The 17,371-nt window shown below is 54.6% G+C and overlaps 2 protein-coding genes across 3 annotated transcripts in view; both read left to right on the top strand.

Annotated features, from left to right (window-relative positions):
- Nucleotides 1-437: 437 nt before the first annotated feature.
- Nucleotides 438-11,696, top strand: TIRAP (TIR domain containing adaptor protein). 2 transcript variants are annotated; one of them, XM_055131792.1, is made up of 6 exons: nucleotides 438-585; nucleotides 3,741-3,804; nucleotides 3,980-4,086; nucleotides 4,254-4,412; nucleotides 5,923-6,483; nucleotides 7,596-11,696. In XM_055131792.1, exons 4-6 carry the CDS (start codon nucleotides 4,346-4,348, stop codon nucleotides 7,613-7,615), a joined length of 648 nt encoding a protein of 215 aa, XP_054987767.1. In that variant the 5' UTR covers nucleotides 438-585; nucleotides 3,741-3,804; nucleotides 3,980-4,086; nucleotides 4,254-4,345; the 3' UTR covers nucleotides 7,616-11,696. The 2 variants fall into 2 exon arrangements, with proteins under 2 accessions (XP_054987767.1, XP_054987766.1); XM_055131791.1 differs by lacking the exon at nucleotides 3,741-3,804.
- Nucleotides 11,697-12,083: 387 nt separating this feature from the next.
- DCPS (decapping enzyme, scavenger) overlaps nucleotides 12,084-17,371 on the top strand; it is a 34,888-nt gene continuing 29,600 nt past the window's right edge. Inside the window, exons 1-2 of the mRNA XM_004614153.2 lie at nucleotides 12,084-12,636; nucleotides 15,958-16,132. Coding sequence (XP_004614210.2) covers nucleotides 12,436-12,636; nucleotides 15,958-16,132 — 376 coding nt within the window. The 5' untranslated portion in view covers nucleotides 12,084-12,435. The remainder of the gene's footprint in view (nucleotides 12,637-15,957; nucleotides 16,133-17,371) is intronic.

The raw sequence follows: 17,371 nt of genomic DNA, 5'->3' as shown, positions 1-17,371 counted from the left end.
AGTTCCCGTGGATAGACGGCCAGCCCTCATTTTCTTGGTCATGCAAGCCCTTTCCTCCTGTTAAGAGGATTAAGCGAAAACAGGAGAGATGGTGCAGAGCGGTAGGGCCCAGCCTTGCACTCAGAGCCTGCGTTGAGTTCCCAGGCACACCTGTAGGGTCCCCAGAGCCCTGCCAGGAGTGAGAGATTCCTGGGCTCCGAGCCAGGAGCAAGCCAAGAAAGGTGGGGGCAAGGAGTCAGTGCATTAAAATACTGGTTCTCTTCTCCCCTGCGGTCAACTAAAGAGGTTTCCGTTTCTCTGCGGGTTTCCAGGAACTCGAGCAGCTTAGCTAGGAAGTTCTCGGTGGCCACCTCCATCCAGCCCCTCTCCAAAGGCGCCCGCGCCCCACTCCGAGCTCTGGCTGCTGGGGGGCGGGCGCGGAGGAGGGGCCGCGGGGCGGGCCTCGCCGCTTCCGGGGAGCCGAGCCGGTGGCCCAACTTCCCCTTGGCGGGGTGGGCTCGCAGCCGCGCGCCCGCCCGCAGGGAGACAGCGCCCGCACCGCCCCTGCGCCCCGCAGTCGCACCCGCAGCCGCGGCCCGCGCGCAGGTGAGCTCCAGGCCCGCGGCCCCCGCGCTAGAGTGGGGTGCGGCGCCCCGGGGGGTGGGGGCGCGCTGGAGTGCGCCTTGCTGGGCCAGCGCGGGTTTCCGGGGCAGCGCGACCCCCTCTCGGGCTGGGTCTGGGGTCCCCGTCTTGAACTGCTCTCACCGCTCCGCCCTCCTGTCTCTCCTGTCTCTCTAAGATCCGCCTGTCCTTTGGGGTTCACCGACAGGTGTTCTGCAGCAAGAGCGTGTCGAGCGCGGGGGTGGGGGGGTTACTCCCCTGAGCAGGAGGGGCGCGGCCTTGCGGAGGAAGGGGAGGGGGCGCATGCAGAATCCCCAATATGAGACACCTCCCGGGACACCCCATGGGTCAGGGCTGCTCTGAGAGAACTCACAGCTGGTGGTTCTGGAACGTTTTCTCTCTCCCTCCCTCCCTCCCTCCCTCCCTCCCTCCCTCTCTCTCTCTCTCTCTCTCTCTCTCTCTCTCTCTCTCTCTCTCTCTCTCTCTCTCTCTGTGTGTATGAAGCTGATCTGTTTCGTCCCTGGAACCCCATATGGTCCCGAGTGTGTGTGTGTGTGTGTGTGTGTGTGTGTGTGTGTGTGTGTGTGTGTGTGTGTGTGTAGCTGATCTGTTTTGTCCCTGGAACCCCATATGGTCCCAAGTGTGTGTGTGTGTGTGTGTGTGTGTGTGTGTGTAGCTGATCTGTTTCGTTCCTGGAACCCCATATGGTCCCCTGAGCACCACCAGGAGTGATCCCTGAGCACAAAGACAGGAGTCAGCCCTGAGCACAGTGGGGTGGAGCCAAACCTAATGCCTCCCTCCCTCCCAAAATTGAAATACAACTGAATATAGAAAAGTGCAGGGATTCTAAGTTCCCTTGCCCAGTTTTCACACGGAGTGTGTCTGATACTCTGCATGCAGGAAAAAGGAAATATTGCAAGACGTGGAAGCCCCCAACAATTTCCAGTCACTTGCCTCCTCTGTCCAGGATTTCAAGCTGGGTTCAATATCTCTGTCTCTGTCTTTCTGTCTGTCTGTCTCTGTCTCTCATATGAAGCCCAGGGTCCACTCCCTGGCACCACAAAAATGAAATTAATAAAATCCCACGTTTCTTTCTTATAACTCATCCACCCAGCTCCCATCCCACCTCTTCCCCTCTGTCCTGCTGTCAGTGTTCATGGGTTTGTTTTTATTTCTTATTTCTTTGTTCTGCACACCGTTTTTATCTCCTTATATTGCAAACATGGGTGAAATTAGCCAATATTTGTCTTTTCCTTCTGACTTATTTCATTTTGCCTAATCCCCTTGAGCTAACATGTCATTGTGCTTGCAAATGGCAAAATTTCATCATTCTTTCATAGCTGAGTGGTATTCCATTCTAGAAATGCAGTACAGTTTGAGCTAGAGCAATAATACAGCAGACAGGGCACTTGCCTTGCATGTAGCTGAACTAGTTTCATCCTTGGTACTATACATGGTCCGCTGGGGCGGCCAGGAGTGTTCCTTGAGCACAGAGCCTGGAGTAAGCCCTGAGCACTGCCAGATGTGGCCCAAAACCAAAACAGGAAAGAGGAGGTGGGGGGGGAGGAAGGAAAAGAAGGAAGGAGATTAATCAGTGGCTGAATAAATAGCAGTACTCCTACATTTAAAAAAAAAGGAAGGAGAAATTCTGATTTAAATCTGACATTTTCACAACTCCTCGGTTTTCACTTATAGTATTAGCTCTTAGCATGGAGCAGTTTGCAAAGCATTCTTGGCCAGCACTGGGTGATGTTCTTTACATTTTGGAAGCATTTCAGCCGTGTGTTCAGTGATAGTTGTTTCCATATGAATTCCAGGGGCGTTTAGCTAGCCTAACTAGGGGATGTCCCTGCCCAGTGGTGCTCAGGCCTAGTCCTTCGGTGCTGTAGGGTTACTCCTGACGTGCTGGACATCTACAGCACCTGGGGTCGCACCTGTACCTCCCACTGGCAAAGCACATGCTTCAGCACATCTCTGCAGCCCCCTGCAGGCCAGGCTGACTGTGAGAGACCCCCAGTCCTTCAGCCCTTCATTTGCTGTCACGAGACTGGGCCATTAGACGTGTCACTGGAAGTGGCAGTCTCCACAATGCAGCACTCTGCCGTTGGGATCCCACTTTGCTTATCACTTTGCATTCCTGAAGATTTAAAGGCTGCAGGCAACACCTTCAACCCCCCAAGACAAACATTTGTTGGGATTTAGGATAACATCGGCATTGATGTAGGAGAGAAGAGATGTGAATAATATTGAGTCATCTAAACTAGTGTTTCTCAACCTGGGACCATATGGCTCCCTGCGGGTTCCCAGGATATTTCGGTGGGGGGGGCTCATAAATGCATAAATGGTGGGGCCATAGCACGAGATTCGGGGGACAACCAATAGGACAGAGAACCGCAGGCAAGAAAGGGCCACGGGTCAGACACGGGTTGAGAAACACTGTCCTACGTCCTGAGCGTATGGCTCCAATCACTAGATTCTCTCATTATTTAAAAAAAAAAAATGGGGTGGGGGACGAGAGATAGTAGAGCAGGTAGGGTATTTGCCTGGCATGTGGCCATCCCGGGTTCCATCCTCAGCATTCCATATGGTGCACCGAGCACACCAGGAGTAATTTTTGAGTACAGAGGCAGGAGCAATCCCTGAACATTTTGGGTGTGGCCCCCAAGAATGATTTTGCGGGGAGTTTCAGGGGTTTGGGACCACACCCAGCAGTGCTCAGGGACTATTCCCGGCTCAGTGCTTGGGGACCAGGCAGTACTAGGGATTGAATCGGCGTCTCCTGTATGCATGTTTGCAGAGCACACGCTTTGCCCATTGAGTTCTTTTTGGCCCCTAGGTTATTTTGTTTTGTTTTGGGGCCAGGCTCAGCAGTGCTCAGTGCTTACTCCTAGCTCTGTGCTTTGGGCTCAGAGGACCTTGTGGGGTGTCAAAATGGACCTCAGTTTGGCCGAATGCAAGGCAAGTGCCCAAGCTACTATGCTATCGCTCAGGCCCCACCTGGTTATACGAAATACCCATCAACCCTCACTGTTTCCTGAGCCATGTTTGCCATGCACCGTTAACGCTTGATGTAAATTACCTACCCAATGTAATTTTTGCCATAACATTGAGACAGAATGACTCTTATTTCCATTTCACAGATAAAGGGACTAAAGGCTAATGATAAGGGAGGTAAAGAAACTTTCCCAAGGCCACAGCTCAGAGGTGAGAATCCTAGTGGGTCCCTGCGTGCAGCCTGTGTCTGTGCTATGGAGCCTGACCCTGCTGGGCCTCAGGCACAGCCAGGCAGGCTGAAGAGGGCGGAATGCTGTGGTTGTGGGCGTGCGCCCCAGAAGAAAGTCGCCAGGTTCCCCAGCCCTGTTTTCTCTCTCCCACTCAGCATCTGGAGATGCGAATCCTCGTCTTCCTTCTCCCATCCACCCCTGATGTGTTCTGGGCCGGCGAGAGCGGCACACAGTCCCTCCGGTCATGCTGAGCTCGAACTCTGTAAGTCCCACTTGGTCCTGCAGGTTGGGGGGCCAATCCGAAACTGCGTCTGTGCCCCTGGGGCCACGTTGGTCCATTGGGGCGGAGGGTGAGTGTGGGAGGACACACAGCTCTCTGGGGTGGCTCAGAAGAACCGCAGTGTGGCTGACTCCCTCTGTCCCTGGCAGAATGGCGGCTCCATGACGTCACGCTGGGGGCCCCGCCCTCCACCCATGTCCCCAATGCCTGGGCTCATGGGGTTGGTTCGGAGTCTGGCACGATGGCATCGTCCACGTCCTCCCCAGCTCCTGGCTCTGCTTCTAAGAAGCCTCTGGACAAGATGGCTGGTGAGTGGGGGCACTCCTCATTCTGCTTCAGCTCCTGTCAGGGGGTCCCCAGGGTCCGTATAGTGGTGGGAGGGAGCTGACCCAAGTGAGGGGGTTAAAGGAGTTTGGGGTCACTCACAGCTTCCTCAGTCCAACCTATCTTCATCCAGAGGTAGGAGCCCAGCTGAGCAGGGAATCAAAACAGCCTCTATAAATGGAAACTTCCAGTCCTGAGTCAAATCAGAGTGCCGGGGTGGGCTGGGGTAGGTCAGGGAGTGGCAGGGCTGGCTTAGGGGTGCAGCATCTGGCTCACAGACACAAGGCCTTAGCATCTATCCCTCTCCATCCCAACACCACGCACAGGCTCTGGTGATCCCTGTGGCCCAGCCTTGGTGTCTCTGAAGCTGCATGAAGTGTGTGATTGCTTCCGAGAGCACCACGACCCAGTGTGTGTGCAGCCTGGTCATTGAAACCGCACAGGGTTTCAGGGTGACAGGGTGGCGGGAGACGGCGAGAAGGGTTGGAGCACAGGTTTTGATGGGGGGATCTGGAGTTTCATCCCTGGCAGTGTGTGGCCCCCTGAGCACTGCAAGGTGTGACCCCACAACAAAAACAAAAGCAAGACAAAGTGATAAAGCTAAAGAGATTGACTGGAAACCGCATGACATCTGCCAGTCTGTAACCCCCGAGGTGGACGCTTGAAGGGCCCACACCCAGCCTGTGCGCCTGACCCCCAAAGTAGAGGCTGGTGTTGTTGCTTACTGCTGCTGAGGGCACCCTTGTGGTGCTGGCGACCAAACCCAGGGCTTCCTACGTGCAAGGCTTGTGCTCTACCGTTTGCTCTTTCTCCCCAGTCCAAAGCGTAGGGGGTTTGTTTGGTTGACTTGGGGCCACACCCAGCAGGGCTCAAGGGCTATGCCTGGCTCTTTTTGGGGATCACTTCAGGGGCGGGGGCAGGGAGGCTTCGTGAACCACAGACATTGGGGGGGGGGGGCGCTTCGTGAACCATATATGGTGCCAGGGACTGAATCCAGGTCAGCTGCATGCAACACAAGCACCTTTCCCGCTGAACTTTCTCTGGCCCGCGAAGTGTAGGTTCTGCCTAAATCATGTGCCACCCAATGCCGAGTCGCCAGCTTTGTGTTACCCATTTGGCAAGCACCTAGGATTTCTCAGGGCCAAAGAGAGGCGAACCCCTCTGTGCCCTGCCCACGTATGAGGGTAATCCATTTGATGTAAATCCATCTCCCCTCACTGTTGGAAGTGGATTTGGGGGCCGGGGTCTCCCTTGGTAGCTTCACACAGCTCTGCCTTGCAGCCTTCTGGACAGGAGGTTCATGGGAGCTCCGGTAAAGGGGCCCAGGGCAGGTGAAGAAGGGTGAAGCCATGGTTCCTGCACGCTGGTAGCTGCGGCCTTTGCAGCACATCTAGTAGGCGGGTCCCCCGGGTTGGCCAATAGGGGGCGCTGCTTAGGGGAGATGGGCTGGGCGGGAGGAAGCTGCAGGCTGAGACCCAGTTTTCACCTCTGCAGACTGGTTCAGGCGGGCTCTGTCAAAGAAGCCCAAGAAGATGTCCAGCTCCCAGCACGAGACCCCAGCCACGAAGTCCAGCTCCCCGACCCCCTCACCCGCACCCGAGGACTCCAGCCCGGCCTCCTCACCCGCACCCGAGGACTCCAGCAGCGGTCGCTGGAGCAGAGACTATGACATCTGCGTGTGTCACAGTGAGGAGGACCTGGCAGCCGCCCTGGAGCTGGTCTCCTACCTGGAGAGCAGCCCCGGGGGCCTGCGCTGCTTCCTGCAGCTCCGCGATGCCACCCCCGGCGGCGCCATTGTGTCCGAGCTGTGCCAGGCCCTGAGCAGCAGCCACTGCCGCGTGCTGCTCATCACCCCGGGCTTCCTCAAGGACCCCTGGTGCAAGCACCAGATGCTGCAGGCTCTGAGCCAGGAGCCCGCCGCTCAGGGCCGCACCATCCCGCTGCTGGCCGGCATCAGCCGGGATGCCTGCCCCATTGAGCTGCGCTTCATGTACTCCGTGGATGGCCGGGGCCCAGATGGCGGTTTCCACCAAGTCAGGGAGGCCGTCTTGCGTTGTAAGTGCAGGGAGGAGGGTTGGGAGGCAGGGGAACAAGACATCAGCCACGGCACCCAGTCTCCCTTAGCAGCCACGGCAGTTCACAACCAGAGAGACTGGTTTTGTGCAGATTTTACACGTAGGAGGCCCAGGTTCCATCCCAGCACCCCAAAGCCCCCCACCCCCACCCCATCACCACCCGACATCATCCCAGACCACAGAGCCGGGAGTAGCCCCCAGCACACCAGGTGTGGTCCCCAAACCCAGAATAAACAACAGGAGCCAGAGGGACAGAATAGTGGGTAGGACTTTTGCCTTGCACTTGGCTAACCTGGCATCCCATATGGTCCACTGAGCACCGCCAGGAGTAATTCCTGAGTGCAGAGCCAGGAGTAACCCCTGAGCATTGCCAGGTGTGGCCCCAAACAAGACAAACGAAAACCCAAAACAACACCGTAAAAACAAAATCACTGCAACTTGGCTAGGTCTCTTAGTAGGTTCCTGGGCCTGAGTTTCCCCTATGGTGGAAGGAGGAGTGAGTGCACGTAAAGAGCGGAAGAGGGGCTGGAGCAATAGCACAGCAGGTAGGGCTTGCACGCGGCCGACCCAGGTTCAATCCCCGGCATCCCATATGGTCCTCCAAGCACCGCCAGGAGTAATTCCTGAGTGCAAAGCCAGGAGTAACCCCTGAGCATCGCTGGGTGTGACCCAAAAAGCAAACAAAAGAAAAAGAGCGGAAGAGCACTGGTCTCCAATATGTGACACCCTCACATACACACCCGTACCTGATGATGTTCCAGAGGCATTCAGAACCTGGCCTGGCACAGGTGAAATGCTCCCAATCGGCCCATTTCAGCCACGGGTTCTAGTACTTGAATTCACAGCCCGTTTCTTCCAGCCCCATCTGGCTGAAGAAGCTCACGTAGGACTGGGGGAGAGCCAGAGGGGCTGATGGTGAAGGGATGGTGGAACAAGTAGGAGAGCGCCCCTGCAAGATGGGGGGTCCAGTCCAGGGGCTTCAGAAGTGACCACTTGGGTAACAGGACAGGGAGGCAGGTGCCTTTGGCAGGGAGGAGGGCCTGGGACATGGGGAGGGTGACAAGCCTCATGGTCCTGTGTGGTCTCTTTCAGATCTGCAGACACTCCGTTGACACTTGTGTCGACAGACGGCCCCGAGTGGCATGAAGCTGGAGTGACAGTGTCCTGGGCCTGGACGAGAGGAGTAAGGACAGAGCTCGCGGGGCTTTGCATGACCTGGCACCGGCTGTGGGAGCCCTGAGCCTGGGGTAGTCAGGTACTGCCCCAGAAGGCTGTGGGGAAGCTGGGGACTCCCCCCACCCCGGAAGGCCTTGAGGAAGCTGGGGACTCCCCCAGGAAGCTAAAGGGGTGCAGCCAGATGTCGGAAGGCGTAGGTAGCACGGGAGGATCCCGCCTCCACCTGCTGCCAGGCACGGGCTGTTCCGGAGCTGTGCAGGGTGCGTTTCTCCCGGGGACTGAGCTGGAAGCTTGGGCCGCCGCCACCACCCAGAGGGGTCCCCCCGACAGGTGCCTCCATTCACACTACTCAGCTCAACACGGCCCCTGACCAGGGCACAGGGACCTCGCACAGGGCCTTGTCCTCAGAGGCCAAAACCAGACTCGGTATTGCCTGGACTGGAGCGTACCCCTCTCTGGGGATCCCAGGTCACCACGAAGGCCCTGACAGCCCGGCCTCAACAGCGCCTGGCTGGAACCTGACTTGCACAGTTGACATCCTTGGCACCTGTGTGCTGGGGGGGTGATCCGCTCACCTGCCCACCCCAGATAGATCCTTGAACCCCAACCACTTCCTGCTTTCCAGCCTGGCTTCCCTGCCACTCTCTCATCCCCCTCCCAAGTCTTAAAAAAAAATCACTATATGGACATTTAGATACACACACTTGATTTTGAAATTTTAAATTTTTGGTTTTTTTAGATTTTTAAATTGAGACTGTTATTTATAATACTACTACTATGGTTTCTCATGCACATAATTCCAACACAACGCCCTTCACCAAGGTACCCCTTTCCCTCTCCTAAGGACCCCAAGGCCCGTCCCTCTCTGCCACCACCCCCGTTTACTCAACTGTTTGGATCAGTTCTCTCATGATGTGGCCTCTGGGCCTCCACTGCTGCCTTGCTGTAGATACATATACTTTAAGCCTGATTACTAGGCACTGGGCATTATATTTGTGCCAGGTGCTCAAGCTGTGATCTTTGTAGAGACTATTAAGAAAATGAAATTATTACATACAAAAGGGCTAAAGAATAACAGAAGGTACACTCAGGTACCAACCCCTCAAAGCTGTAAAGCAAAACTTCCCCCTCCTGCAGGGCCCCCCCCCCCAGCCTGAGGCACCAGAACAGAGCTTCTGAGCCTTTCCGAGTTCCCTGGGACCCCACCAGGCTCCCCCTCCCTGAAAGGCAGTCTGGGCGAGCACCGCCTGAAACTGGGATTCACGTGTGGTTGAGTCTGAAATTTTTCCCGGTTGTTTTGCATTCAGGAACGTTTTGTCGTTCCAGATGTTTCACGCCCCCACCCTGTATCCAGTTCCTCAGCTCCCACAGTCGAAGAAGCTAGGATGTAAATGACCTCTTCCTCCTCCCTCTCGAACCTAACCACTAGTCTGAATTTTGAGTCTGGATCATTCTTAGCTTTTCCCTAATTTATTACATCTGTGTGCCGCGCTAACAACATATTTTACATGGTTGTCTGGATGAGTGGCATTATGTAATCTACATTCTGCAAGTTCTTTTCTTTTTTCTTCTTTTTTAAATGATCCTGAGATGTATGCAGATTGGTGCCCATAACTCCAGTTAATTTCGTCCCACTTGCATCCCACTAGGTAACGAGGCCACCCTTAGCTAGAACATTCGTTGACAAACAGGTATTAGTTTCCAGTCTTCTGCTATTAAGAACAAAGAGAAAGCCTATGAACATTTTGTTATGAACAATCCCTGGGCAAGATTTTCTAGGATTTAGCCTAGATGGGAAACAGCTGCATATAAGAAATATTTAGGGGGCAGGCAGATAGTTCAAAGGGCTGGAACATGGGGGCTGGAGCGATAGCACAGCGGGTAGGGCGTTTGCCTTGCACTCGGCCAACCCGGGTTCAATTCCCAGCATCCCATATGGTCCCCCGAGCAGTGCCAGGAGTAATTCCTGAGTGCAAAACCAGGAGTAACCTCTGTATCGCCGGGTGTGGCCCAAAAAGCAAAAAAAAAAAAAAAAAAGGGCTGGAACATAGGTGAGAACCCTTAATTCCATCCCCAGTACCTCATGGTCCTTTAAGCAGCACTAGGAGCACCCCCAGACTCCTAGCACTGTTGGATGTGGTCACAAATCCAAAAAGAATCATTTCTCTTTCCACAGAAGATACTGTTTTCCTCCAGACTGGTTGCACCACTTCATGTTCCTGTCATGTGTATGAGTTCCCCCTTTTCTATAGTCTTGGCAACACTTAGAATATCAGAGTTTAAAATGTTTGCTAATCTGGTAGGTGAAAACTGGTACCTAACGCTGGGACGAATCCTTTTCCTTTTGGGAACTTTTTTCCTAGAAATTTGGGCCACACCCAATTGTACACAGGGCGACTCCTGGCTCTGAGCTCAGGAGTCAAGCCCAGCAGAGCTCAGAGGACCGAGCAGTGCCAGGGAATGCACAGGGATTGGCCTCATACAAGACAAAACTTTATTTTTTCTTTCAGGCCACACCCAGCAAAGATCAGGGGTTACTCCTGGCTCTGCACTCAGGAATTACTCCTGGGGGTGCTCGGGGGACTATTTGGGATGCTGGGATCAAACCCAGGTCAACGGCAAGTGCCCTGCCCACTGCGCTGTCACTCTGACCCGTGGCCTCTTAACCCGTGTGATCTTTCCAGCTCCCCACCCCCAGGCCTCTTTGAAAGAAAAAACAATTGTTCTGCCTAGACTGCTTATGACTCTGTAGTCTGTTCTTTTTGCATTTTATTTCCATTTTATTTCGGGACCCCTTCCTTCTGCTTTGCAGTCTTGACTTACTTTAGGGGTTATCCTGAGCGGTGCTTGGGACCTGGGGCCACTCCCAGTAATGCTCAGCTCAGTGGTGGAAGCCTGCCTGCCTGGTGTCCCCCTGCGGTGCTTGGGGGCCATGTGGTGCCAGGGTCACACATGGGACCTTCCATGTGCAGAGCACAAGCTTTGCCTTGAGCTGGCTCAGCCCCTAACCATCTTCTCTCTGTATTGGGGTCACTAAGCCACCATGCCCAGGCATCTCCTTTGGGTTGGCTGTTGTGGAAGTTACTCTGCACTCACTGGATCACTTCCCCCATCAGACAAGCCACTGTGAACTGACTCTCATCCTGTCTGGGAGTATCATGTCAGTGCTGTCCCGTCACACTTGGGGTCTGCTCCTGGGCTGTCCAGCCTCCTCACTGCTGGGCTGGTGCCCACGGCTCACTGCCTGGGCCTGTGATAAGCTGGTGACTCCTTGGTGACTCCTCGACTCCTTACAGAATCACCCTGAACCTCTCTGCTCTTTCCTTTATTCTGTCCTACGGTTCTGTTTTGTTTTGGTTTGCCTTTTATGTCCTACCTGGTGGTGCTCAGAGCTTACTGACTCCAGGCTCTGTGTTCAGGGAGCCATCTGGGATGCCAGGGATCAGACCCAGATCAGCTGCATACAGGGCAAGCGCCTTAACTGCTGTACTATCTCTACCAGTTCTACAATTATTTACAGTTTGCCAGGTTCCAGGAAAATCTGTTAATTGGATGGAACTTAGAGATTCTTTTGGGAAGGATAAATGTGTCTCTGATATTAACTGTAAAAAATAGTGTCTGGACTAGAGTCAACCCCTGTCTGACTCCAGGCATCTCATGGCCCTGTGGAGCATGGCTGGGCTGATTCCCAAGCACAAAGCTGGGTGTACCCCCACCCCACAGGAAGTGCCTCCATTTATTTATGTCATTGAATGTATTTGAATAAAGCTTTAGAACTCGTTTCCCTATTGGTCAGTCACATCTTTTATTATTAATTCCTTTACACTTTGTATTTTCTGTTGCTGCCATAAAGTATTTTAAAGTTATATGGGTGTATCTATTTTTCATTTTGCTTTTGGGTTACATTGAACAGTACTCAGAGTTTACTGTGCTTAGGGATCAGTACTGTTGGTGCTTGGGGGGCAGTACATACATGGGTCAGAGGGGTAGTAAAACCCGGATCAGCCCATAAGCTTTACTTACACACACACACACACACACACACACACACACACACACACACACACACACACACTCTATTGGTAAAACTGCAACTTATTTAACTTATTTTTGATCTAATATAAGCAAACTGCTAACCTATTTCTTTTTTTTTTTTTTTTTTTTTTGCTTTTTGGGTCACACCCAGCGATGCTCAGGGGTTACTCCTGGCTTTGCACTCAGGAATTACTCCTGGCGGTGCTTGGGGGACCATATGGGATGCCGGGGATCGAACCCGGGTCAGCCGCGTGCAAGGCAAACGCCCTACCCGCTGTGCTATCGCTCCGGCCCCCTAACCTATTTCTTCAGTAAGACCCAGAAATAAAATTGACTTAAGTGATTTATTTATTTGTGTGTGTGTTTTAAGTGGTTTATTTCAGAAACATTTCTTCTACACCACCAGATCAACGTCGGAATAACTCCCATTAAGCTCTCTATTCAAACAAGGTGTCTAATCATTCAGACATTGCAAGGATGTCTTCCAGCTCTGTTCGCTGGGACGACTGGCGGGGCGCCTCTCCCATGCAGCATCTCCTGCTTGCCTACAGACGGTCTGGCCACCGGGGCGAGGGCAGTAACCTAGAGCGGAGCTTAAGCCACGACGGTTCGAGGCGGGCGGGCTCCGCCGCGGAGCACGCCGGGAGTTGTAGTCCAGCACCGTGGCCTAGGTGGGGCGTCGGCGTGAGTCTGCGCGTGCGCACACCCCCTGCCGAGCAGCATGGCGGACGTACAGTCGCAGCCCTGCAAGCGAAAGCGCGAAGCCGACGCCGAGGAGACGGAAGAGCCCATCCGGGAGGAAAAGGAAGGCAGCGTGGGGAATGGCACCTCCGGTCCCGTCCGGTTACCTTTTTCTGGCTTTCGGTTAAAAAAAGTGCTGAGGGAGTCGGCGCGGGACAAGATCATCTTCCTGCACGGGAAGGTACGGAGCGCGGCCCCGGTGCAGGCGCGGGAGACAATCAGCGCCCTAGGGGGCGGGCCAGGCGGGAGCCAATCAGCGGCCTGGGGGCAGGCCAGTCTAGAGCCAATCAGCGGCCTGGGGCGGGCCAGCCGAGAGCCAATCAGCGCCCTGGACATGCGGGTGGTTTCCCACCTCCCTTGCAGGGCTCTTCTCCGCCTCCTGGGCTAGCAATGACAGCTGGGCTGCATGCCCATGGCGAGCACGGGTTCCACTCCCGCATTCATTCAGCCTAGGGAGGTGCGGTCATTCCCATCCATGCCCCTGGATGAACTGGCCGAGGGACGATCCCGGCCGGACGCGACTCGAGTCCAGCCGAGGAGAGTGGGGACGTGTGAAGTTGGTGATGCAGTTCCACACATCGTACCCTCAGAGCCGGGCCCAAGGGTCATTAGGAGCAATGGGGTCTTTCCAGCTCGGCCGGTCGTGTTTGTTACGTAGCGCACTCAGTGCTTGTTCTCAGGCAGTCAGGACTGGAGACGGGATGGCCGGATTCAGTAGACACTTAATTTGATAAAAAGGATGGGCCGGAGCGACAGTACAGCAGGTAGGGCGTTTGCCTTGCACGCAACCGACCCGGGTTCAGTCCCCGGCATCCCATAAGGTCCTCAAGCACTGCCAGGAGTAATTCCTGAGTGCAGAGCCAGGAGTAACCCCTGAGCATCATTGGGTGTGACCCAAAAAACAAAACCAAAAAAAAAAAAAGGGGGGGGATGCTTGGGAAACGTGGGGAAATTTTCTATTTTTCTGTTCTTTGTCCCCCTTCCTCCAGAGGGATAGGGTTTTAGACATGCACAGTATTTCCCAGAGAGGGGCTGGGGCAGAGCAGGAGTATACCCCGGGCTTATACATAGCCTGGACTCAGTAGCAGGAATCTTCCTCCCCATGGCCAGCCTTTCTCGTCTCACCCGTCTGCTTCTGTACCTGTGGGCTGTGTCATGAGTGAGGTCACATGAATCACGAAATCCCCATTAATCGTCGATTTCTCGAGCGGGCTCAGTAACCTCTCCATTCGTCCTTTCCCTGAGATTTTAGAAGTCTCTCTCGACTCGGCCCTCCCAACACTGTTGCACTGGAGGCTCTTTCAGGGTCAGGGGAATGAGATCTGGCTTCTTACTGACTTAGCATAAGAATACACCATGGCAAGCTTGCAAGGCTGTCCCATGTGGGCAGGAAACTCTCAGAAGCTTGCTAGTTTCTCCCAGAGGGAGAAGTAGGTTATAAGATATTCGGAGCTTGCTTTTAAGTCTCTGGATGTTGGCTGTTGATGGGATTACACACACCTGGGTTCCTCTGCTGGTACCTTCATGCGTGAGGCCTGTCTGAACGTGTGGAGAGGGGCCTTGAGCATGGCTGTGGCTAGGTTCCGGTGGTCTTCGGCTGCTGGGAGCTCTGCTCGGGGTGGGGGAAGCTGGAGCCTGTAAAAAACTAAGGCTCACCGAGGGGGCGCGTGCACTCGCGGGCTCTCCGGGCAGTTCTGTCTCACTGCCCACGTTCGGTGCCCTGGAACCGCAGTGTGTGGACTGGATCGGGACGGCTGGTGGTCAAGGACAGGCAAAGGAAGAACGAGGACCAAGCTGGTTGCTGATTAGTTACCGTTTATTCAATCTTCCATCTTTCTCATCTCCCACACTCCCAGCTCGGGCCTCTCTCTCTGGATCTACTGCCACAGCCGCTTTCTCTCCAGCCTCTCTCCTACCTTGTATCTAGGCTACAACCAGCCAGGTAGCAAAATCAACATAAGAAAGCCCTTCCTGAGGGCAGGGCACTCCAAAGCCCTTCCTCACTCTTAAGGTTTTTTTCTTTTCCTTAGTCCAGGAACTTATTAACATCTTAATACTAGTTACTTTTGTATGGACATAGCAAGGGATACATTGAGGCTTGCAAGGCAGCAAGCTCTTAACTTATAGTTAAGCATTAGGCACTTTGGCCAGGCCCATCTCGATGCCAGGGTAGCACACAACTCACCGCTTGCCCTGGGTCCTTCTTGTCCCAGGTCGGGACCATGCTTTGGGGGTGCTAGGAAGTAAGGGCAGCTGAGGCTTAGGTCAAGAGAACAGATGCCCTGGAGGAAAATATCATGTAGAGTCAAATGACTCCCAGGTTACAAAAGCATAACCTTTGTTAGGTCTTCCTGTGTCCATACAAAAAGGACTTGCTCCGAATAAACTATGCAAAGGACTCAAGGAGAAGAGAAAAACATTATTTACAAGTCAACAGAATACTAAGAAAAAAGCTACAAATAAACAAAGAGGAATAGGAGCACTGTAACGGGAGTAACCCAATAAACCTAAACTACTGAGGCTATGTTATCCTACAGGAGCCCATCCCCTCCGAGGGGCCCCGGGGAAGACAGCCAGGCGTGCGGGCAAGAGACTCTGCATCGCTCTCTTCTGGGAGCTTGCTTTTAAGTCTCTGGATGTTGGTCGTTGATGGGATTACACACGCTTGGGTTCCTCTGCCGGTACCCTCATACATGAGTCCTGTCCGAACGTGTGGAGAGGGGCCTCAAGCATGGCTAGGTTCTGGTGGTCTTCGGCCGAAGTGAGGTAGCTGAGTGAGGTAGCTGTGAGGAAACCCAGCGGCTAGCCTGGGAGCTGCAGTTCTCTCTGGAACTCTCTTCGGGGGCAGCATTGGAGGACCTGGGTTTCTGCCTCCAGGCCGGTCTTCTTCACAAGGTTCTGTCTGGTCCCTCAGCCTGGCGGCCACAGCCCCCAGCTGAAAATTTGAACCCCCACAGCCTTAGAGCTGGGAGTCTGTAGGGATAAGTGGCTTTTTGTTCCTCGTCCAACACTGGCTGTACACGGGCCCTTAAGGAACTGCTCAGTCTCTTCTTTTTTTTTTTTTTTTTGCTTTTTGGATCACACCCAGCGATGCTCAGGGGTTACTCCTGGCTTTGCACTCAGGAATTACTCCTGGCGGTGCTTGGGGGACCATATGGGATGCCGGGGATTGAACCCGGGTTGGCCGTATGCAAGGCAAACGCCCTACCCGCTGTGCTATCACTCTGGCCCCTGCTCAGTCTCTTCTGATCTGTACAAGGACACTTTGCACCGGCCTTGTGAATCCACCATAAAGATGACCTGGGGTGCTCCGCCTCCTGGGGGGGGTGGGCATGTGGTAATTGGGGTTCAGGAGATGCCTGGCCCGGGAGAAAAAAGCCTGGGTGCCATGGGTGAGCCTTTCAGAGGGGAGGGAAAGCCAAGGGTTGGGTTTCCGAGGCCAGGCTTCAGGGCACGTGACGTGGCCCACAGACAGACAGACAGATGGTGTCTCTGGTCCCAGGTGAATGAGGCCTCTGGGGACGGGGACGGCGAGGACGCCATCGTGATCCTGGAGAAGACGCCGTTCCAGGTGGAGCAGGTGACGCAGGTCCTGACGGGCAGCCCTGAGCTACAGCTGCAGTTCTCCAACGACATCTACAGCACCTACCACCTGTTTCCCCCTCGTCCGCTGACAGGTGAGTCCCGTGGGGCCGGGGGCACTGGGGGGCTCATGTGCAGAGGCTCCTGCAGGGAGATGGTAGGGGGAATCTCAGAAGCTGCTCCTGCTCGTCAGAGTGTGGGGGTGTGCGGGGTGCTGCTGGTCCCAGCAGGAGAGTGGCCAGGGATGCTGGTAAGAGCAAACCACAGGTAGGTACCCGCCCACCCCGCATCCCCCAAAGGAGCCCCAGAGAAACCCTGTTCCAGGTAGTATTCCAGGTTTTTTGTTTGTTTTTCTTTTTTGAGTCACAACCAGCAATGCTCAGGGGCTACTCCTGACTCTGCTCTCAGGAATTACTCCTGGTGGTGCTTGGGGGACCGTATGGGACTCCGGGGATTGAACCCATGTTGGCCACATGCAAGGCAAACGCCCTCCCCGCTGTCCTGTCTCTCCCACCCTCCCAACCCCCGACATTTGCATTCTCGATAGCTCCACCCCGGAACTTCAGCTGCTGCCCTCTCCTTTGTGGGACTCTCTGTCTTCTGGGTCTGAAGGCAGCATGCGGACAGTCTCTGGACCTTCATCCTGCCCCAACGAACACTCAAATTTAGAGCAAACTTGTGGGTAGGGGTTGCCTTAACATGCAGATTCGATTCTTAGCTTGCTAAGGGTAGAAAGTTGAGTCCTAGCCCAGATGGGACCCACCTTATGGTTTGGCCGCCCCAGTTCCAGAATGTTCTGCCTGTTTTGAGTGTGCTTCAGATCAGCATTAGCTCCAAGGAGGGAACTGATGTTAGAAACCAGAGTCTTCGCCAGGGAGCTGGCCCCAAGGGCCAGTGCACCTATGTTGCCTGCTGGAATCCTGGGCTTGGTCCCCGACACAGCAAGTGCCACCTGGTAGCCCCGTCACCAGACAAACAAATGAGCTGGGGACATAGCACAGCAGCTCAGGCTCTGGCCTTGCCTGGGCCTACCGGGTTTGAATCCCCAGCACGCCCTGTGTGGTCCCCCAGCACCACCAGGGGTCACTCCTGAGCAGGGACCCAGGAATAGCCCAAGAACACCACTGCTTAGGGCCCCAGGAATGCCCCCTCCCCGCCAATGAAAGAGCATCAGGCCCCGCCACAGACCCCAGATTTGCACATTGAGCTCAGAAGCTCTGGCAGTGGAGCTGGAGCGTTAGCACAGCGGGTAGGGTGTTTGCCTTGCACGTGGCTAACCCAGGTTTGATCCCCAGCATCCCATATGGTCGCCCAAGCACTGCCAGGAGTAGTTC

This window comes from Sorex araneus, chromosome 3 (assembly GCF_027595985.1).
Source record: "Sorex araneus isolate mSorAra2 chromosome 3, mSorAra2.pri, whole genome shotgun sequence".
NCBI classification, from domain to species: Eukaryota; Metazoa; Chordata; class Mammalia; order Eulipotyphla; family Soricidae; genus Sorex; species Sorex araneus.
Note: the sequence above shows the minus strand (reverse complement) of the source record. Positions and strands in the feature narration are given on the sequence as shown.